The 19516-nt window shown below is 45.2% G+C and overlaps 1 protein-coding gene across 5 annotated transcripts in view; it reads left to right on the plus strand.

Annotated features, from left to right (window-relative positions):
- Positions 1–19516, plus strand: part of FAM184A (family with sequence similarity 184 member A) — a 384174-nt gene that overhangs the window by 221794 nt on the left and 142864 nt on the right. For all 5 annotated transcript variants that reach the window (XM_073575923.1, XM_073575927.1, XM_073575925.1 and 2 more), the window contains one exon: positions 17941–18138. In XM_073575923.1, the coding sequence (XP_073432024.1) occupies positions 17941–18138 (198 nt within the window). The remainder of the gene's footprint in view (positions 1–17940; positions 18139–19516) is intronic.

Here is a 19516-nt window from a genome sequence, read left to right on the forward strand (position 1 = left end):
GACTCTTATTCAGCTCCTTCATCACCCAGGCTTGCTTCCCAAATGACGAACTATCAATATCACCAACAATCATCAAACACACCTGAAACTCTTTTATAGAGCCTCACACCTGATTTGTAATACGTGCACATTAAAACTAAAGTGTAATACCACTCACCACCACCGGGGCAACTTAGAACAAACGACACTACATGTAATAATTCTAATGGCCACTGGGGGCAATCAACCCACTTTGGCACCAAGCCAAAGGGAAAAAAGTTCATTTTGTCCATTTACTTGTCAGATCCACCTTGGATCATGACACTTCTAATGCAGCAATGCAATTAATTTTTCATTTTTGCATGTTATGGCGCTACAGTGTGCTTCCTTTTTTGTTTGAATGTACATGCACATTTGTGGCCTGATGGAGGTCATTTTGCAGGGTTCTGGCAGTGCTCCTCCTGTTCATCCTTGCACAAAGGCGGAGGAAGCGATCCTGCTGCTGGGTTGTTGCCCTCCTACAGCCCCCTCCACGTCTCCTGGTGTACTGGCCCATCTCCTGGTAGTTTCTCCAGCCTCTGGACACTACGCTGACAGACACAGCAAACCTTCTTGCCACAGCTCGCATTGATGTGCCATTCTGGATGAGCTGCACTACCTGAGCCACTTGTGTGGGTTGTAGAGTCCATCTCATGCTTCCACGAGTGTGAAAGCATAACCAACATTGAAAAGTGACCAAAACATCAGCCAGAAAGCATTGGTACTGAGATGTGGTCTGTGGTCCCCACTTGCAGAACCACTCCTTTATTGAGGGTGTTTTGATAATTGCCAATAGTTTCCATTTGTTGTCTATTTCATTTGCACAACAGCATGTGAAATTGATTGTCAATCAGTGTTGCTTGCTAAGTGGACAGTTTGATTTCACAGAAGTTTGATTTACTTGGAGTTATATTCTGTTGTTTAAGTGTTCCCTTTATTATTTTGACCAGTGTACTTACATTTTGTTGATTGTACCTGTTGTGCAACCTGAATTTTATTTTGATGGTGTTGAAACATCATTTGTTAATTATAACTTCAATCAAAATAGCTTGAACCATAAAATGAAACAACTGTGGTGCAATTTAAGTGTAGGCTTTCAGGTTTATTAAAGGGGTTGAACAAAAATATACTGTGAAACATTTTTGAATTGCAACCATTTTTCTACAAAGCCTTCTAATTTCAGAGGCTCAAAAGTGCCATAATTGGATAAATTAACTGTCTTTACCATAAATGAAATGTTAATTTTTAATACTTTGTAGAGGATCCTTTGGAGGCAATGACTGTCTGATGCCATGGATGTCACCAAATCCTGGGTTTCCTCCTTTATGATGCATAGCAAGGCTTTCACTGAAGCTGACTATAGTTAAGCATGGGGTTGAAATATGGTGATTGACTCGGCCACTGCAGAATATTCCACTTCTTTACCTTAAAAGAAACTCCTGGATTGCCTTTGCGGTATATTTTGGGTCATTAATTATCCATGTGTACTGTGAAACACATTCTAAGCAGCCTTGCTATGTTTGGTTGAATGTGGGCAGAATGTATAGCCTTGTACACTTCACAATTCATCCGGCTGCTTCGGTCTTCAGTCACATCATCATTAAACATTAGCGACCCAATGCCATTGGAAGAAATGCAAGCCCATGTGTAAGGACTGGGCCTGCATATCCGTTTCTCTGAAATCCTTGCCTTATGTCTGTCGCTCAGTTTCTGCTTTGCCCTTAGTTTAGTTCATTTTTGCCCTCATCCAAGATGGAGTCACGAGCCTCAACGGGGGCCATCTTATTTCCTGTGTTGATCTCTCTTGTTCCTGTCTGCTCTGTATATAAGGATGCTCTGTATGATTACTCATTGCTTGAGTATACTTGTTCTTGGACTTGTTATCAAGCTGGAAGGACTGCTACCTAGCTCGTCTCTTCGTTACCTTGGGATACCCCACCTGCCTGTGAATCTTGGTCTCATTGTAAAGACTTGTTTCTTCGGATCTGCTCTGCACCCACCTCCACTTCAAGGACTGTTTCCTGCTAGCAGGCCTGGCCTGCTCTCCAGGTCTCCGGATCTGGCAACTTGGACTTCATACGTCTCCACGGTCTGTACGTTTGCTCGTTGCGTTATCTTCATCTGCTTTTACCCTGCTGTGTCTTATCTGTAAACCTGCTTGATTCTGATAAATACCACAGAACTGAAAACCTATGAGCTCAGGCCTCTTTTCTGACCCACGTCACTGACCTCCATTACACAGAGTATATAAAGTTATAACAGAATACTCAAGCCATCAAATATGGAGATCGCTGGGTCAGATTCTATGGAGGCATGAATGAAGAAACTTTGCTCATTTGTTTCTGGACTTCATGGGGAGCTGCAGGCTATTAAAACAAAGCTGGGGACCTTAGAATCGCAAACCAATCATAACGCGAATATGGCTGATACGTCTATTCAGGCCTTAGCGTCTCGACTTTCAAATGTAGAGACTGCAGCTGTGGTTGCTGTCCCGGCTCCAATTCCAGCTCCGGGTCCGGGTTTTCCTAAACTCCCACCATTCAGGTTCGGTGGTGAAAGAGAGAAATTTCGGGGATTTTTGAATCAATGTCAGCTGTATTTCTCTGCACGTGCGGCCCAGTTTTTAACTGATCGAGATAAAGTATTGACTATGATTATGTTGCTAACAAACAAAGCGTTAGCCTCAGCTAATCCATTAATTGAGACTAATGATGTATGCCTGAATTCTTTGAATGACTTTACTGCCGCAATGTCTCAAATGTTTGATGACCCCAACCGAAGTTTAACAGCAGAAACCGCATTACTGACACTTCTTCAAGGGAAGCGTCCGGTGGTGGAATATGCAATGGAGTTCCGGAGGTGGGTGCTGGATATGACATGGTGCGAGTCTTCAAAGTATGCAGTGTTCAGGAGAGGTTTGTCTGCTTCAATTAAGGACGAACTGGCTCGAGGAGAATCACCTACTAATCTAGCTGACTTTATACATCATTGTATTCGGATTGACATTCGTCTCACTGAACGTCGACAGGAAAAATGGGCTGAGGCTAATCGTAATAACCTCATGTCTTTCCCTTCCTCTACCAGGGAGGCGTCGAGCAAGACTTTATCCCAGACAGAGTCTGAACCTATGCAGGTCGGTGCAGTACGGAGAAAAGTCATTGACACACGTAAGGAACATCGTTTCAAGGAGAACTTGTGTTTCTATTGCGGAAAGTCGGGTCATTATATATCGGAGTGCCCTGGGAAAAATCGCAAGTCCGCAGCTGCAGTGACCGAACTTGACTTTTCAGATATTTCTTTGGTAGGTTCTCATTCACAGCGTCAGGAAATAACGGCTGCAAATTTTGATTTCCCTGATGATTCATCGGAGGCCTCATCACCTGTGGATATCGCCTTACTTTCTGCGAGTTCTACCACAGCCAGGAGAGATTCGCTCTGTTGCATTTCTATCAAGATCTGGGTACATTCCCGCTGGATCATGTGCTCCGCCGTGATAGACTCTGGAGCTTGCAGCAATCTCATGGACACTTCCTTTGCTGAGAAACATGGCATTCTTTCACGAAAGAGGGACTCTCCGGTGTTTATGGAGACCGTGGACGGGTCTCCATTGATATCTGGGCCTGTGAAATTCGAAACAGTCCCACTAAAGATCCATATGGGGGCAGATCATTCGGAAAAAATGTCTTTTTTACTGATTTCCTCTCCTAATTTTCCTATTATTTTAGGTCTGCCTTGGTTACGGCTGCGTAATCCTACGATCAATTGGACAACAAAGGAGTTACAATTTCCAAATGAATCAGCAGCGTCCAGAGAGCTGGCTCCAGTGAAAACAGCAGCCGTGGTCGACTCGACACTACCGGTAGAGTATTGGGATTTTAGTGATGTGTGTGACAAGAAAAATGCGGATAAATTACCGCCACATCGGCCATATGATTGCCCCGTGGAATTATTGCCTGGTGCCGCAATTCCATTCGGGAGTATTTATCCACTATCTGGTCCGGAATTAAAAGCTCTTAAAGAGTATATTGATGAAAATTTAGCTAAAGGGTTTATACGACCATCTTCCTCCCCAGCGGGTGCCCCAATCTTCTTTGTCAAAAAGAAAGATGGTTCACTTCGTCCATGCATTGACTACCGGGAGCTCAACAAAATCACAATCAGGAACTCTTACCCACTTCCACTAATTCCCGAGTTACTTGAGAGAGTTCGACACGCTAAAATCTTCACTAAATTAGATCTTCGTGTAGCATACAATTTAGTACGGATTCGTCCTGGCGACGAGTGGAAAACGGCATTTCGATCACGTTATGGACATTTTGAGTACCTAGTTATGTCTTTTGGCCTCCGTAATGCACCAGCTACGTTCCAGCACTTGGCAAATGATGTTTTCAGAGACATCCTTGATATTTTTGTTGTGATTTACTTGGATGACATTTTAATTTTTTCCAGCAATATCGAGGATCATCAGCGACACGTGAAAATGGTTTTGGATCGTCTACGGCAAAATCATTTATACATTAAACTGGAGAAATGTGAGTTTCACAAAACAGAAATTCAATTTTTGGGATATGTTATTTCTCCCCAGGATCTCAGCATGGATGTAAGCAAGAAGCAAGCCATTCAGGAGTGGCCAACTCCCAAATCAGTGAAGGAGGTACAGCGATTCATCGGATTCGCTAATTTCTACAGACGATTCATTAAAAATTTTTCAGCAATCGTTGCACCCATCACTCATTTAACCCGGAAGAAGACACCATTTGTCTGGTCACCTCAAGCTCAAACAGCATTTTCCACATTAAAGTCTAAATTTATGACAGCTCCCGTTCTCGTACATCCTGACCCAGACAAGGCCTTCATAGTGGAAGTGGACGCCTCGGACTGTGCGGTAGGGGCCATACTCTCGCAAAGGACAGGTGCGAAAGATCTCTTGCATCCGTGTGCCTTTCTCTCTCAAAAGTTATCACCTGCTGAAAGGAATTACGACGTTGGCAACAAAGAACTGTTAGCCATTATAACCGCATTTAAAGAATGGAGACATCTGTTACAAGGAGCATCCCAACAGATTGTTATACTCACGGATCACCGGAATCTCGAATTTATGAGGTCGGCAAGATGTCTAAAACCCAGACACGCTCGGTGGAATCTTTTCCTTAACCAGTTTGATTTTGTCATCTCCTATAGGCCGGGCTCTCGCAATGGAAAGGCTGATGCACTGGCCAGGATTCATTCAGATGAAGCAACTCCGGCTTCACCTCCAAGGACCATTCTATCTGAGAAGAACTTTGTAAGTGTCCTACATAATCAAGATCTTTTAATGGAGATTAAGGAGGCTTATGCTGCAGATTCGCTTTTGGGGTTACCCCCCACCCAGGTAAATCTAACTTTCAAGAATGGACTTTGGTTTCAAGGACAGCGTTTGTATGTTCCAGAAATAGTAAAACTGAGTGTCTTAAAACTAATGCATGACTCAAAGTTTGCCGGCCATAGGGGAGTTCAGAAGACTGAGGAGTTTCTGTCTCGTTTTTTTTTGGTGGCCAACCTTTCGGAAAGATGTGCTTCAGTATGTGTCGTCATGTGAGTCTAACGGCCAAACTGAACGGACCAATCAGACCTTGGAACAATATCTGCGTTGCTATGTGTGCCACCTACAGGACGATTGGCCGGCAGTGCCTAACCCTTTTCCCGGACGCACCCCTGCTCCTCCTGACCCAGTTCTCGTTGACGGGCAAGAGGAATTCATCGTGGAACGGATCTTGGATTCACGGGTTCATAGGAGATGTCTCCAATACTTGGTAAAATGGCAAGGATATTCGACTGAAGAGAATTCCTGGGAACCAGTGGAGAACGTCCATGCTCCTCACTTAATCAGACTGTTCCACAGCAGATATCCCAATAAGCCGGACTTAAGATCGTCCAGAGGACGTCTTTTAAGGGGAGAGTAATGTAAGGACTGGGCCTGCATATCCGTTTCTCTGAAATCCTTGCCTTATGTCTGTCGCTCAGTTTCTGCTTTGCCCTTAGTTTAGTTCATTTTTGCCCTCATCCAAGATGGAGTCACGAGCCTCAACGGGGGCCATCTTATTTCCTGTGTTGATCTCTCTTGTTCCTGTCTGCTCTGTATATAAAGATGCTCTGTATGATTACTCATTGCTTAAGTATACTTGTTCTTGGACTTTTTATCAAGCTGGAAGGACTGCTACCTAGCTCGTCTCTTCGTTACCTTGGGATACCCCACCTGCCTGTGAATCTTGGTCTCATTGTAAAGACTTGTTTCTTCGGATCCGCTCTGCACCCACCTCCACTTCAAGGACTGTTTCCTGCTAGCAGGCCTGGCCTGCTCTCCAGGTCTCCGGATCTGGCAACTTGGACTTCATAAGTCTCCACGGTCTGTACGTTTGCTCACTGCGTTATCTTCATCTGCTTTTACCCTGCTGTGTCTTATCTGTAAACCTGCTTGATTCTGATAAATACCACAGAACTGAAAACCTATGAGCTCAGGCCTCTTTTCTGACCCACGTCACTGACCTCCATTACACAGAGTATATAAAGTTATAACACCATGCCATCACACTGCTTCCACCATGTTTTACAGAGGATGTGATGTTCCTTGGATCATGAGCCGTTCCAAACCTTCTCCATATTTTCTTCTTCCCATCTTCTGTTACAGGTTGATCTTAGTTTCATCTGTTCAAACAATGCTTCTCCAAACTACTGCTGGCTTCTTTAGATGTTTTTGCAAAGTCTAATCTGGCCTTTCTATTTTTAAGGTTGATTAATAGTTTGCACTTGTCATGAACCCTCTGTATTTGTTCTCATGAAGTCTTCTCTTTATGGTAGACTTAGATACTGATACTACTTCCTGGAGAGGGTTTTTCTTCACCATGGGAAGGATTCTGTGATCATCCACCACTGATGTCTTTGGTGGATGTCCAGTTCTCTTTAAGTTCCCAAGCTCACCAGTGTGCTCTTTTTTTAATATTCTACCAAGCAGTTGATTTGTCCACTACAAACCTTTCTGCTATCTCTCTTATTGATTTTATTCTTCTTTTTCTTTTTGCCAGCCTAATGATGATCTGTTTCTCTTCCATCGTGCGTTCCTTTGACCGCAAGTTGTGGCATCACATCATCAGCTTCCCAATTCAAATTCCACACCTGGAATCAGATCCAGACCTTTAACCTGCTTAGTTGAGTATGGATTAATAAAGGAATAGTCCATGCAGTCTATTAAAAGAGCTTTTGAAATAATTGTTCAGTTACTTTTGGTCCCCTTAAAAAGAGGCAGCTACATATAAAAGATTTGTAATTCCTAAACCTTTTCTTCAATTAGGATATGTGTGACACCCCAGAGTCCGGTTGTCACAGTGACATTACCTCCCTCTAATGGTTAAAGTCATGCTTGGAGGCAGAAAGGGACCTCATGCCAGGTAACAGAGAATTAATCACAATTTCCTGCTGCAAGTCAGAAAAGGGAGATGCCTTATAAATTCTGGCCAGCAGAGGGGGTTGGTAAGTCAGCTTGAAATCAGCTGAGGAGTTGTCATGGAAATGAAACAGCTGTGAGCTGTGAGGAAAATGACAGTTACAACGTGAGGAGGTGAGGAAAAGAGATCTTTCTGGAAGATCCTGTCAGTTCAAGACAGGCAGCTGATCTGACAAAAGGAAAAGGACATGAACAGAGACAGAGAGGCTCTGGGTAAGCTAAAATACTGCATATAGCAGACCCCTGAGTGAAGCGCTAATAGGGAGAAAAGGGACATCAGAGTCCTGGGCGGACAGGAGCTGTATGTCCTGCCGCCGAATCTGAAAGTACAGGGAATTGTAAATTCCTGTGCACATTGATCACCTGAGGGCACGGCAGCGGATAAGGAGCCCGGGGCTGATGGTGAAGAGAACGGTACCCGTGGAATAGGCTCACGCTGACAGCCATACAGGTTAGTGAAACCATCACGAATAGAGGGTCACAGCATAGTTATATACAGCGGAGACCCACACACAAAGCGCAGAAAGGAAGGTCCTAAATCCCCACCTGGCAAGGTGGATCCCCTGAATACCTCCAGGCGAGCTGGACTCATTCCATCACCTGTATGTGGTACTCCGGTATCAGGATCCTGTCAGCGCCGGCGGACTGCTGCGGCTGAACAGGGTAACTCATCCAGACTACGGGACAACCCGGGGTCCGATACTGCAGGGAAAGTTCAGATAACAGGACCTGCGACACTGAAAGTAGTTTAGCAGTACAAGGACCTACGATCATGTGACCACAGGGGGCGTGGCTTAACATCCTACTGCAGGAGAAGGCTATAGGGTTCTATTACAGGAATCCTAGAGTAAAGGCTAGGGAAACTCAGGTCAGACAAGTGGGGGTCATACACGGGGAGGGCGGCCCGGTACCAGAGAGCCAAGCAGAGAATAGTCAAGACGTAAGCAATGAATCATACACAGTGATAGCAACGTGGTACAAAGGAGGCAGTCAGAGTAGTCAGGTCCAAGGCAAAAAGAGTCATACACGGGAATAGCAGAGCAGTACAAAAGGACAGGCAGAACTCGTAACAGGAACAGAACCGGATCAAAACCAAGCTAGCATAAAGTATCACAGTCACAAAGCACACTAGGGTCACACACTTGGCCAAGGGTCTAAGTATAAGCGACGAGGAATGAGCCCACAATGAGGCTATAAAAAGCCTCCAAGAATCTGAGTGAGGCCGTCCACATTAACTCCTGAACTACCTAATCCCACAAGCTGAGCAAACCATGACAGTACCCTCCTCTCAACGGGGGGCCTCCGGACCCCCAAGTTTCCCAGGATGCCGGGCATGAAACTCACGAACCAAATGGTCAGCGTGTACTGACCTGGCTGGTACCCATGACCGCTCCTCCGGACCGTACCCCTTCCAATGTACCAAATACTGCAAAGAGCCCCGAACCCACCTGGAGTCCACAATATGTTGTACCTCGAACTCCATATGTCCCTCAACCAAAACTGGAGAACAAGCAGTGTCAGTACCTTCCCTCACCGACCCCAAGGGTTTAAGTGAAGACCTGTGAAAAACATTATGGAGTTTTAAGGAGGGAGGAAGACGGAGGCGGTAGGTTACCGGGTTCACCACTTCGATGACCTCATAGGGGCCAATAAATTTAGGCCCCAGTTTGGCGGAGGGCAATCGAAGATTTATATTTCGTCTGGACAGCCACACCTTATCCCCACAAGACAGTGTCTGAGCAGCGTCTCTTTTCCTATCTGCAAAACGTTTATATTTCTCCTGAGCCTTAGAAATATTTACACGAACCTTTGTCCAAAGGTCCTTGAGACGATTGACCCCGTCCTCTGCCCCCGGACAACCAGAATCTATCCGAGAAAATTCGCCAAAATGAGGGTTGATCCCATAATTAGTAAAGAATGGTGACCTACCAGTAGATTGGTTTACCCGGTTGTTTAAGGCGAATTCAGCTAATGGTAAGGCATCAGACCTGTCGTTCTGCAGGGTAGAAGTCAGGCACCGAAGAATTTGTTCAAGCGACTGGTTGGTGCGTTCAGTTTGTCTGTTGGTTTCTGGGTGATACGCTGAGGAAAAAGACAGAGATATCCTCAATTTTTTGCAGAAGGCCCGCCATAACTTAGACACAAACTGAGTCCCCCTGTCTGACACAATATTAGTGGGAACCCCGTGCAAGCGTACCACCTGGGACAGGAAATGTCTAGAGAGCGTTTCTGCTGACGGTAAACTTGTCATGGGTGCAAAATGTGCCAATTTAGAAAACCTGTCCACCACAACCCAAATGACAGTATACCCACGGGATGATGGAAGGTTGGTGATGAAGTCCATGGACAAGTGAGTCCATGGCCTTCCTGGGACTGGCAAAGGCACCAATTCACTGGCCGGCCGGCAACTTGAGCTCTTAGAACAGGCACATATCCCACATGATGCAACATGTTTCTTGACATCTGAGGCCATTAAAGGCCACCAAAAGACCCTTGCCACTGCTTCCCGTGTGGCGGCTATACCAGGGTGTGCACTCAACTTTGAATCATGGAACTCCCACAGGAGTTTGTTGCGTAAATGCTGCGGGACAAACAATTTGTCTACAGGTTTGGAACTTGGAGCCAAAGATTGAGCCCCCACAATCTCTCGCTCCAATTACGACGACACCTCGGCAACCACGAGACTGGGTTGAAGAATGGGGGACGGCGGATCGGGGGCAGATAGCGGCTCAAAACTACGTGATAAGGCATCAGCCTTTACGTTCTTAGACCCTGGCCGAAAGGTAATTGAAAACTGAAATCTGGAAAAAAAAAAAGTGACCAGCGGGCTTGCCTGGGAGTCAGTCTTTTAGCCGATTTGATGTATTATAAATTTTTATGGTCAGTGATAACTGTAATAGGGTAAGCCGCTCCCTCCAAAAATTGCCTCCATTCCAATTTAATAGCCAGAAGCTCTCTGTTGCCTACGTCATAATCTTTCTCCGCTGGAGAAAATTTCTTAGAAAAATAGGCACAGGGCCTGAGATTTGTCATAGAAGCTGGTCCTTGTGACAAAACTTCCCCCACGTCGGAAGCATCCGCCTCGACCACGAATGGTTTGGAAGGATCCGGTTGGACCAGGATAGGAGCAGATGAGAAGCAGTTTTTTAGCATCAGAAAGGACTGTTTAGCTGATGAGGACCAATTTCTGACATCTGCCCCCTTACAAGTGAGGTCCGTGAGAGGCTTAGTTACCTGAGAAAACCCTTTAATAAACTTGCGATAATAATTCGCAAATCCCAAGAAGTGCTGGAGTCCCCTAAGGTCCCGGAGCTGGACCCACTCCACAATAGCTTGCTCCTTCTTGGAATCCATGCAAAACCCCTGAGGTGAAATTATCAGACCTAGAAATGACAATTCCTGAACAAAAAATGAACATTTCTCGAGTTTGACGAACAATTGGTTTTCTCTGAGCCTCTGAAGCACTGTTTTAACATGCAACAAATGGGAAACTTCGTCAACAGAATATATCAGGATATCATCTAGGTATACCACTACAAAATGACCAATGAGATCTGAAAACACCACATTGATAAAATTCTGAAACACTGCGGGTGCATTGGTGAGACCAAAAGGCATTACTAGATTTTCAAACAACCCCTCAGATGTAAGGAAAGCAGTTTTCCATTCGTCCCCTTCTCCTATTCTTATTAAGTTGTAAGCCCCTCTCAGATCCAGTTTAGAAAACCATTTGGAACTGGAGAGCTGGTTACAGAGATCAGGAATCAACGATAGAGGATATGTGTTCCTGACAGTAATTTTATTTAGTTCACGAAAGTTGAGGCAGGGACGTAGGCAGCCATCTTTTTTCTTAACAAAGAAAAATCCCGCTGCAACCGGGGAAACCGAGGGTCTTATGTGCCCCTTACTGAAAGTTCATAGCTAGGCGCTCGGGCCCTGACAGATTGAACAGGCGATCTTTGGGCAATTTGGCTCCAGGAATCAGATCGATGGCACAATCAAATGGCCTATGAGGGGGTAATGCCTTGGCCTTGCTTTCAGAAAACACGTCCTCAAAGTCTTTCAGGCACTCCGGAATACCCTCCAGACTAGTAGAGGACACAGAGACAGGTTTTGCTATTTTGATACAACAAATTGATTTATGGTAGCAATCAGCACACTTGGCCCCCCACTTAACAATCTCCCCAGATTCCCAGTCAATCACTGGGTTATGGCACCGAAGCCACAGCATGCCCAGCACGAGTCCTGCTGGTAATTTGTCCATAACAAAACATTCAATTTCTTCCACATGGGAAGAACCGATTTTCAACGTAAATTTTTCAGAAACCGAAATTATCCCAGTTCGGGTAAGAGGAGATGAGTTGATAGCCATGACTTTAAGTGGTGTGGAAAGCCTGACTGTCCCTATCTGGTATTGGGAAACAACCTCAGAGTTGACCAGGTTGAGTGATGAACCACTGTCCACCAGTGCTGTAGAACAAAAACGGACATTGTCTATCAACAGTTCAACCCTTAGCCAAACTTTAGCACATGAGGAAGAAAGTACCTGAAGGTCTGGGCAGCCTCCTCGATCACTACCCAGACCTAGTCGTTTCCCATCGCCTTGGAGGACGATGGGCATGAGAGACAATCCTTTTTCCAATGACCAGACTCCCCGCAATAAAAACAGAGCTGCTTCACACGACGGCGTTTCCTTTCCTTCTCTTTGACCGAAGTGGCGCCGATCTCCATGGGTTCATGAGCAGCACCGGTCTCTTTGCTGCCGGAGAATAGGGATGTCTCGGAATGCATGACACCCCTAGCCCGCAGTCTGTGGTCCATCCGCACGGCCTGAGTAATGGCATCCTCCAAGGTGTCAGGTGGGGAATGGAGGGCCAGAGCATCTTGGAGGCGTTCGGACAGGCCTCTGCGGAATAATCCCCGAAGGGCGGCATCATTCCATGAGACCTCCGCAGCCCAGCATTGGAACTCCGCACAAAACCACTCAGCCGAGCGTTTACCCTGACGCACACTCATGACCATATCTTCAGCCACACATACTCTGTCAGGCTCATCATATATGCGGCCCAGGGCATCAAAGAAGGCATCCACTGTCATTCTCTCGGGGGTGACGGGAGACAGAGAGAAAGCCCAAGCTTGGGGGGCAACCCGCAGCAGAGAAATAATAACCCCCACCCTCTGGAACTCGTCCCCAAAGGAACGGGGCCTCAAAGAAAAAAAAAAAGCTTACATCCCTACCTGAAGGACCTAAACTCCTTCTTATCCCCTGAAAAGTGGTCGGGCAGTTTGACTGGAGACTCAGGGGATCCCACAGATACATCCCTATTGCCGGGACCAGGAGACCCTGCCGCTATGGCCCCCTGCACGGTGTCCACAAACTGCTGTTGTGTATGGGCCATCGTCCGTTGTTCCACATTGAGTTTTTGGAACATTTGGGTTAGCTGTTTGACTTGATCAGCCAAAGCCTGCAGGGGATCCATAGTGCTAATTTGCCCAGAAAATATACACAACTTTCCCCAACCCTAATAAATGTGCGGTCGCTTATAATATCAGGATCCTGTCAGCGCCGGCGGACTGCCGTGGCTGAACAGGGTAACTCATCCAGACTACGGGAGGACCCGGGGTCCGAAACTGCAGGGAAAGTTCAGATAACAGGACCTGCGACACTGAAAGTAGTTTAGCAGTACAAGGACCTACGATCATGTGACCACAGGGGGCGTGGCTTAACGTCCTGCTGCAGGAGATGGCTATAGGGTTCTATTACAGGAATCCTGGAGTAATGGCTAGGGAAACTCAGGTCAGACAAGCGGGGGTCATACACGGGGAGGGCGGCGCGGTACCAGAGAGCCAAGCAGAGAATAGTCAAGACTTAAGCAATGAATCATACACAGAGCTAGCAACGCGGTACAAGAGAGGCAGTCAGAGAGTAGTCAGGTCCAAGGCAAAAGAGTCATACACGGGAATAGCAGAGCAGTACAAAAGGACAGGCAGAACTCGTAACAGGAACAGAACCGGATCAAAACCAAGCAAGCATAAAGTATCACAGTCACAAAGCACACGAGGGTCACACACTCGGCCAAGGGTCTGAGTATAAGCGAAGAGGAATGAGCCCACAATGAGGCTATAAAAAGCCTCCCAGAATCTCAGAGTGAGGCTGTCCACATTAACCCCTGAACTACCTAATCCCACAAGCTGAGCAATCCATGACATCCGGACTGCAACCTATTACCAGTAAAAGGTAAAGAAACTGCACCTCTCTGTCTTTCTCTCATTTATCTGCACCTCAACGTTTACAGCCATTTTTACTATTTATTTAACATCTTTGCCCTGGGACTATTGCTCTACTTGTGGAGGGCTACAACATCATAGCTGCGCCCAACATCCATCCCAGAGGAACAACACCGCAGCGCTGGTCACCTCTGACCAGAATACCACAGGTGGCGTCACGTATTTCACCATCTATAAAAGTCTTTATTTTTACCACATAAATACCACACAACTTTCCCCTATTTTATTACTGGACGCCTCTGGGCCACGGACCGGGTCGCCGCCGCCGTGACACCGTCCCCCATGGAAGTCGACGGGCCCGGTACCGAGTACCCCCAGGCCCCGCGGGGCGCTCCATATGAATACCCTCAAATTGAGGGCTCGATCACACTAGCATATAGCATGGCTGAGTGCTATCCGATGATTTATCTTATAGCACCCGACCTAATGTTATACTATGGGGCAGTGCAAATTAGCACATTTTTTCTCACGCCGATTTGACATGAGAAAACAATCGCATGTTATCCGAGTGCAGTCTGATATTCACGCACAGAGTTAATGGAAAAGATAAAGAAATTAAGTTCTCCATCTTCTCTCCACCTGTGCTGTGATTCTCTCATGCAAGAGAATTGGATCACAGTAAGATGACACTTGGCTCAAACTCAGCTGAGACTAAGACAGAGTTTGAGCCAAGTCTCATTATCATAATCGAACCTATTCTCTTGCATGAGAAAATATACAGCAGTGTGAGCGTACCCTCAAGCTGAGAGTCTGCAATATAAGCCCATGTTGAATTATATAACTGTATCTTTAATATATTTTGGTACTTGGGTCACTGTCGGAATATTTCTGGACCTAACTGTATATACAAAATATGGCTTGCAATATTATTCAGAATCCCAACAAACTAAAGCAAAATATTTTGAAGTTCATTGATTTTGCATGGGGTGTAGTTCAGAAGAGCTTACATTGCTTCATACCTTTTGAGCTGCCTCCATATGTAAAAGCTCATGCTTAGCTGTATGGGTAAGGTTTTCCAAGCAGGCGAAATCAACAAAGTTTTCAAGTAGTTTTTGCAGCAGTTATTTTTCCTGGAGCTGCTTTGTAATTGTTTTTCAATCGCCTCCTGTAGCAGTTTGTAAACATTTAAGCATTTTTCTATTGGTGTTTGCTTAAAGGGAATCTGTCACCTCATTTTTGGCCTATGAGATGCGGCCACCGCCATCAGGGGCTTATCTACAGCATTCTGTAATGCTGTAGATAAGCCTCCGATGTAACCTGAAAGATAAGAAAAAAGAGTTAGATTATACTCACCCGGGGGTCCGGTCCGGTGCGGTGGGTGTCGCGGTCCTGTCCGGCACCTCCCATCTTCTAGCAATGATGTCCTCCTTCTTATTTCTGCTGCGGCTCCTGCGTAGGCGTACTTTATCTGCCCTGTTGAGGGTAAAGTACTGCAGTGCGCAGGCGCCGGACCTCTCTGACCTTTCCCGGCGCCTGCACAGTTTCTGCATAGCTAAACGCCTGTTATCCAGATAATAACCTATTTGTGTTTCTTTGTTCCTCTAGTGTTTATTCAGACCTGTGATATTATTTGAGGAAGATAGAAAACCTTTGCAGTAACTTTAATACTGGCAGAAATCTAAAGTGGAGTACAGTAGCAGCAAAGTGAATTAGATTTAAGCAAATCTCATCCACACGGTGCAGAAAAATATCTGTACATCTATTGCTGATATTAAATAATGTCAATTCTTTCTGTGGCCCGATCATGGATTTGATGCAGGTTTTCTCCTCTGAGTTTAAAAGGGAAGTCAGGGTTTGCAACAAACTGCAATTGTGGCGGATCATCACGGGAGACTTGACTCTGCACAGACTGGCAGAGGATAGCAAACACATCAGGCACGGTGATAGAGTATAGTGTGTATTATTTTGTAATGGCTATTGTTGTCAGCAGGGAAATAAGCACAAAATCTCGATAATTTACAGAAGTGGTCCAGATCTTTTGATAATAGTCTGCATCCACTACATGCAGGCTTCTGAATCTTTACAGCATGTGCACCGCACAAGGGGTCACAGTGGGTTGTCTGGATTCTCCAGTGTTGACGGGGAGAGCAGGCAATCACATTGCAAAAATGGGTGTAACAATTATGTAGGTACTAAGGAATCTCATAGCGTGGGATAAAATGAGTCTGAGAACAAAGCTGCGGCAAAAAGATGTCTTTAAAAAAAACAGAAATGCAAACAGAACTAACACAGATATTCCTGCAATTGAAACGAGGTGCTCAGCAGAATATAGTAAATCACAGCAAACTGAATACCGGGACGTGACCACTAATATGAACCAGTCCAGCAAGGATATAATGCAGGAGTGCGCGAGACACATAAATGAGGAAGTCCATTAAAGATATCAGTGGGTATGCATACAGTACTTAAATGTGGTTATCCAGCAAGGGGGCAGTGAAAATGCACACAATACTTAAACGAGGGAGTCCAGCAATAACTTGATCACACCTGAGTACGGCACTTGTTTGTGGGAGTCCAATAATACGTAGAAGAAGCGTAGACAGGGGAAGGTCTCTAAAGGTTCCTTTAAGGGCTGACAACTCCCGCACTACAGCCCAACAGACATAGTCCAGAAGATATAAAGAAGTTACACTTCTTACTGACCGCAGCAGCTTCTGAGGCGAGTATTCTGGTCAATGCACAAAAAAATGGAAGGCAACTGAACGAGGCGAGGCAGACCACCGAGTAATGAGCAGCAGTAGCAGAGAGTTCACCAGCATAACGGGCAGAAGCTCAGGAGCCATCAGCACAAAATACTCAGGCGAGGAGGAATACAAGACCCGGACTTAAATAACAGGACAGACAGGAAATTCCATGATAGGACGAGATACAAGACTCCATCTTTGATAAGGGCAAACAGGATCCAAGAGAAATTTGGAATCCTTACAATGGGATTTACATACTTCTGGCCACGTTCACTTGTATTGAGTGGGGCATGTCTAGTTTTCATGTGACTGCGTAAATGCAAATCACATACTTGCTGTCAACACCGGAGAATTGTGACAGTGTGTGGAGAGCACTCTGTGAAGTTTTCAGAAGCCAGACTTTTATCAAAAGACAGGACATCATAATTTACATTGAAAGCGTAAAACAACCACCGCTCTATGTTTTCCGTTCAGCTGTCATTTAATAGCCTAATTTCACACCTCGACCCAGATGCATACTAAACTATTAGTAAGAGATTATTCACTGGAATAGTCACACTGGTGCACAAAAACCCTAAAAAAGTGTTTAATCCTCAGCTGCTGGTAGCACGACAGGGATAGTGCCGGAACCTGTCAATTAATTAGTTACCCGCTGTTTACCCTGGATACCCGATCAGGACCAGAGAGCACGCTGGTATCCAGGGTAAACAGCGAGTATCTAAGCACCGCGTGGCGCTTATTTACCCGCTTTTACCCTGGATACCAGCTCCCAGTCTCTGCTGTATAGCGCTGGGAGCTCACTGATCGTTGGTCTCTCGCTGTCACACGCAGCGATGTGTGCTGCCCAGCGGGAGACTAACAATAGATTTATGGCCAGACCATTAGGCAGCGATTAACGATCAGCCAACTGATCGTTGATCGTAGCTACGTGTCACACGCAACGATGTCATTTTGACATCGCTGCAACGTCACCAAACTGGTGACGTTGCAACGATATCGTTCACAATATCGTTGTGTGTAACGGGGCCTTTAGTCTCGATTTGTCACTATGGATTTCCCTGTAGACTCTTGCAGTACTGCTGGAGCAGCAAATCTGCAATCAATTCCATCCCAAGGTGGTAAACAAGTCAGTTATCTTAAACGAGCTTGGAGCCAGCCAAACAGGATGTTCCTCAGGGCTTTCATCTAATGTCAAAATCCCATGTAAAATGCCTGAAGGAGAAATAGAGAATTCAGAATTTCACCTGACGTTTTCTATGTCTTGAGTGTCACTTTTTTCTTTCTCTTCTAGTTTGGTAATAAATCATGTATGGCATGTCATAAAAAAAAGATACATCTGTGAATTCTAGAAAGGCAAACAACAATGAAAAGCAATATGTTTTAGTTTTTTCATAGTTGATTGACAGGTCTAAAGATTGATATATAGACAAGCTATTGCATAATGTGTTTGTCTTGTCTCATCCATTGCAGAAAATCAATGAAGCAAAGCAGACCCATCGTGAATGTTATGAGAAAGAGCTGATTAACCTGCGCATCAAATTTGAAGAGGAGACTGTACAGCTAAAAGAGGCACATGCAAAGACGTTCGAGGAGATGTCATGGAAACATCAAGCAATGCTTGAGGCTACACAAACCTCTACAAATAAGGAGAAGAAGAAGCTACAGATGGTGAGTCAAAGTCAATGTAGACACATCACTTAATTGAATGCTGCTATTTAGAAGCTTGAAGAGCAATGTTTATCTTACAGACTTTCATGAAAATGTTAATTTTTAGACAGCAGTGTATTAACATGTTGTTCTACCTAATACTTTGAGGAACTACATTGCTTAGTTATTGTGACTGGTCCTGAGTTGCAACCTGCATTATATCGTAAAGCTGCTTTCACAAATTTGCATCCTTCAGAGCTAAAATCTCTAATTGCTTACTCACTATCTGTACTGAGCTTATTCTGGACTCTAACCATTTAGTAATGCATAGACAGTGTCTAAAAATAAAATGGACATTTGGGCACTGTCATTAATCAATTTTCCATCCTACATCATACGATTATGTGAGGGAGGGCCAGGGCTGTAGTCATGGCCGAGGATACAGGGGCATCTGTGCCCTGGCCTCCTTTCACATGAAAATAATGTCCATTAGTAAGCATACCTGTGTCTCCAGGTTCAGCATCATCAGAATCTCTTCTGCACCACTGAAGGTTGTCTACAAACGATTTCGCATAAATTGAGACACAGTCCATTGTAACTTGAAACTGAGCAACTTTACTGTTTTAATTTCTCAGCACATCCAAATATTTCACAGCATTAATCACAGGTTTCACAATACATGTATCTTCATCTTTCCCTGAACTCCTTTCCACGTCCTCCAGTACATGTCAGCGTAATAGCGCATTTGGCGGTACCATTTGCGCTCTTCTTGTCCAGACTCACTGTAATTGAGGAGTCCGTCGTCCTTTTTGCCCCAGATCTGAGGGCATCAGCCCATCCGATGACCTGCCACATATTGGACAATCTGCGCCCAGTACTCTTCCCGGATCGCTTTCTTCATTCTCCTCCAAACTGCTGCAACACTGCAGCTTAATACTGTTCTTCTATCCTAAGGACCCGAATGGCTGGGATTCAATGCTTCACTAACGTTACATAACTGCTGCGGCGTCCCGGGCCTATAACCCTTTGGATGGTCCGGGTGATCGGGCTCTTCTGAATCTACCTACACTATGCTACCTCTTACCACCCAGCAGCCCCTCCTAGAGTTATCTATGTCCTACGCTAGAGCTGTATACGCTATGATGCCCCCCATCTAGTGGTCAAACTTATGACTGCACTTACCCTATCACTAAACATAGCAGCACCAAGGTTTATTACATTAAATATAATACCTGGACATACATGCATACTCTTATAACGTGCGGTACCGGAACGAGCAAGAAAACGGAGAGAACAGCAAAGACATATTATACCCCCTACATTCCCCCTTTACAGAAATTTGGTTGTCCTTGACCAAGTACTGCATACATTTTTTTTTATACACAATACTCCACACAGG

The sequence above is a fragment of the Dendrobates tinctorius genome, unplaced genomic scaffold (assembly GCF_039654945.1).
Source record: "Dendrobates tinctorius isolate UK_male_01 unplaced genomic scaffold, ASM3965494v1 ptg000046l, whole genome shotgun sequence".
Taxonomy (NCBI): Eukaryota; Metazoa; Chordata; class Amphibia; order Anura; family Dendrobatidae; genus Dendrobates; species Dendrobates tinctorius.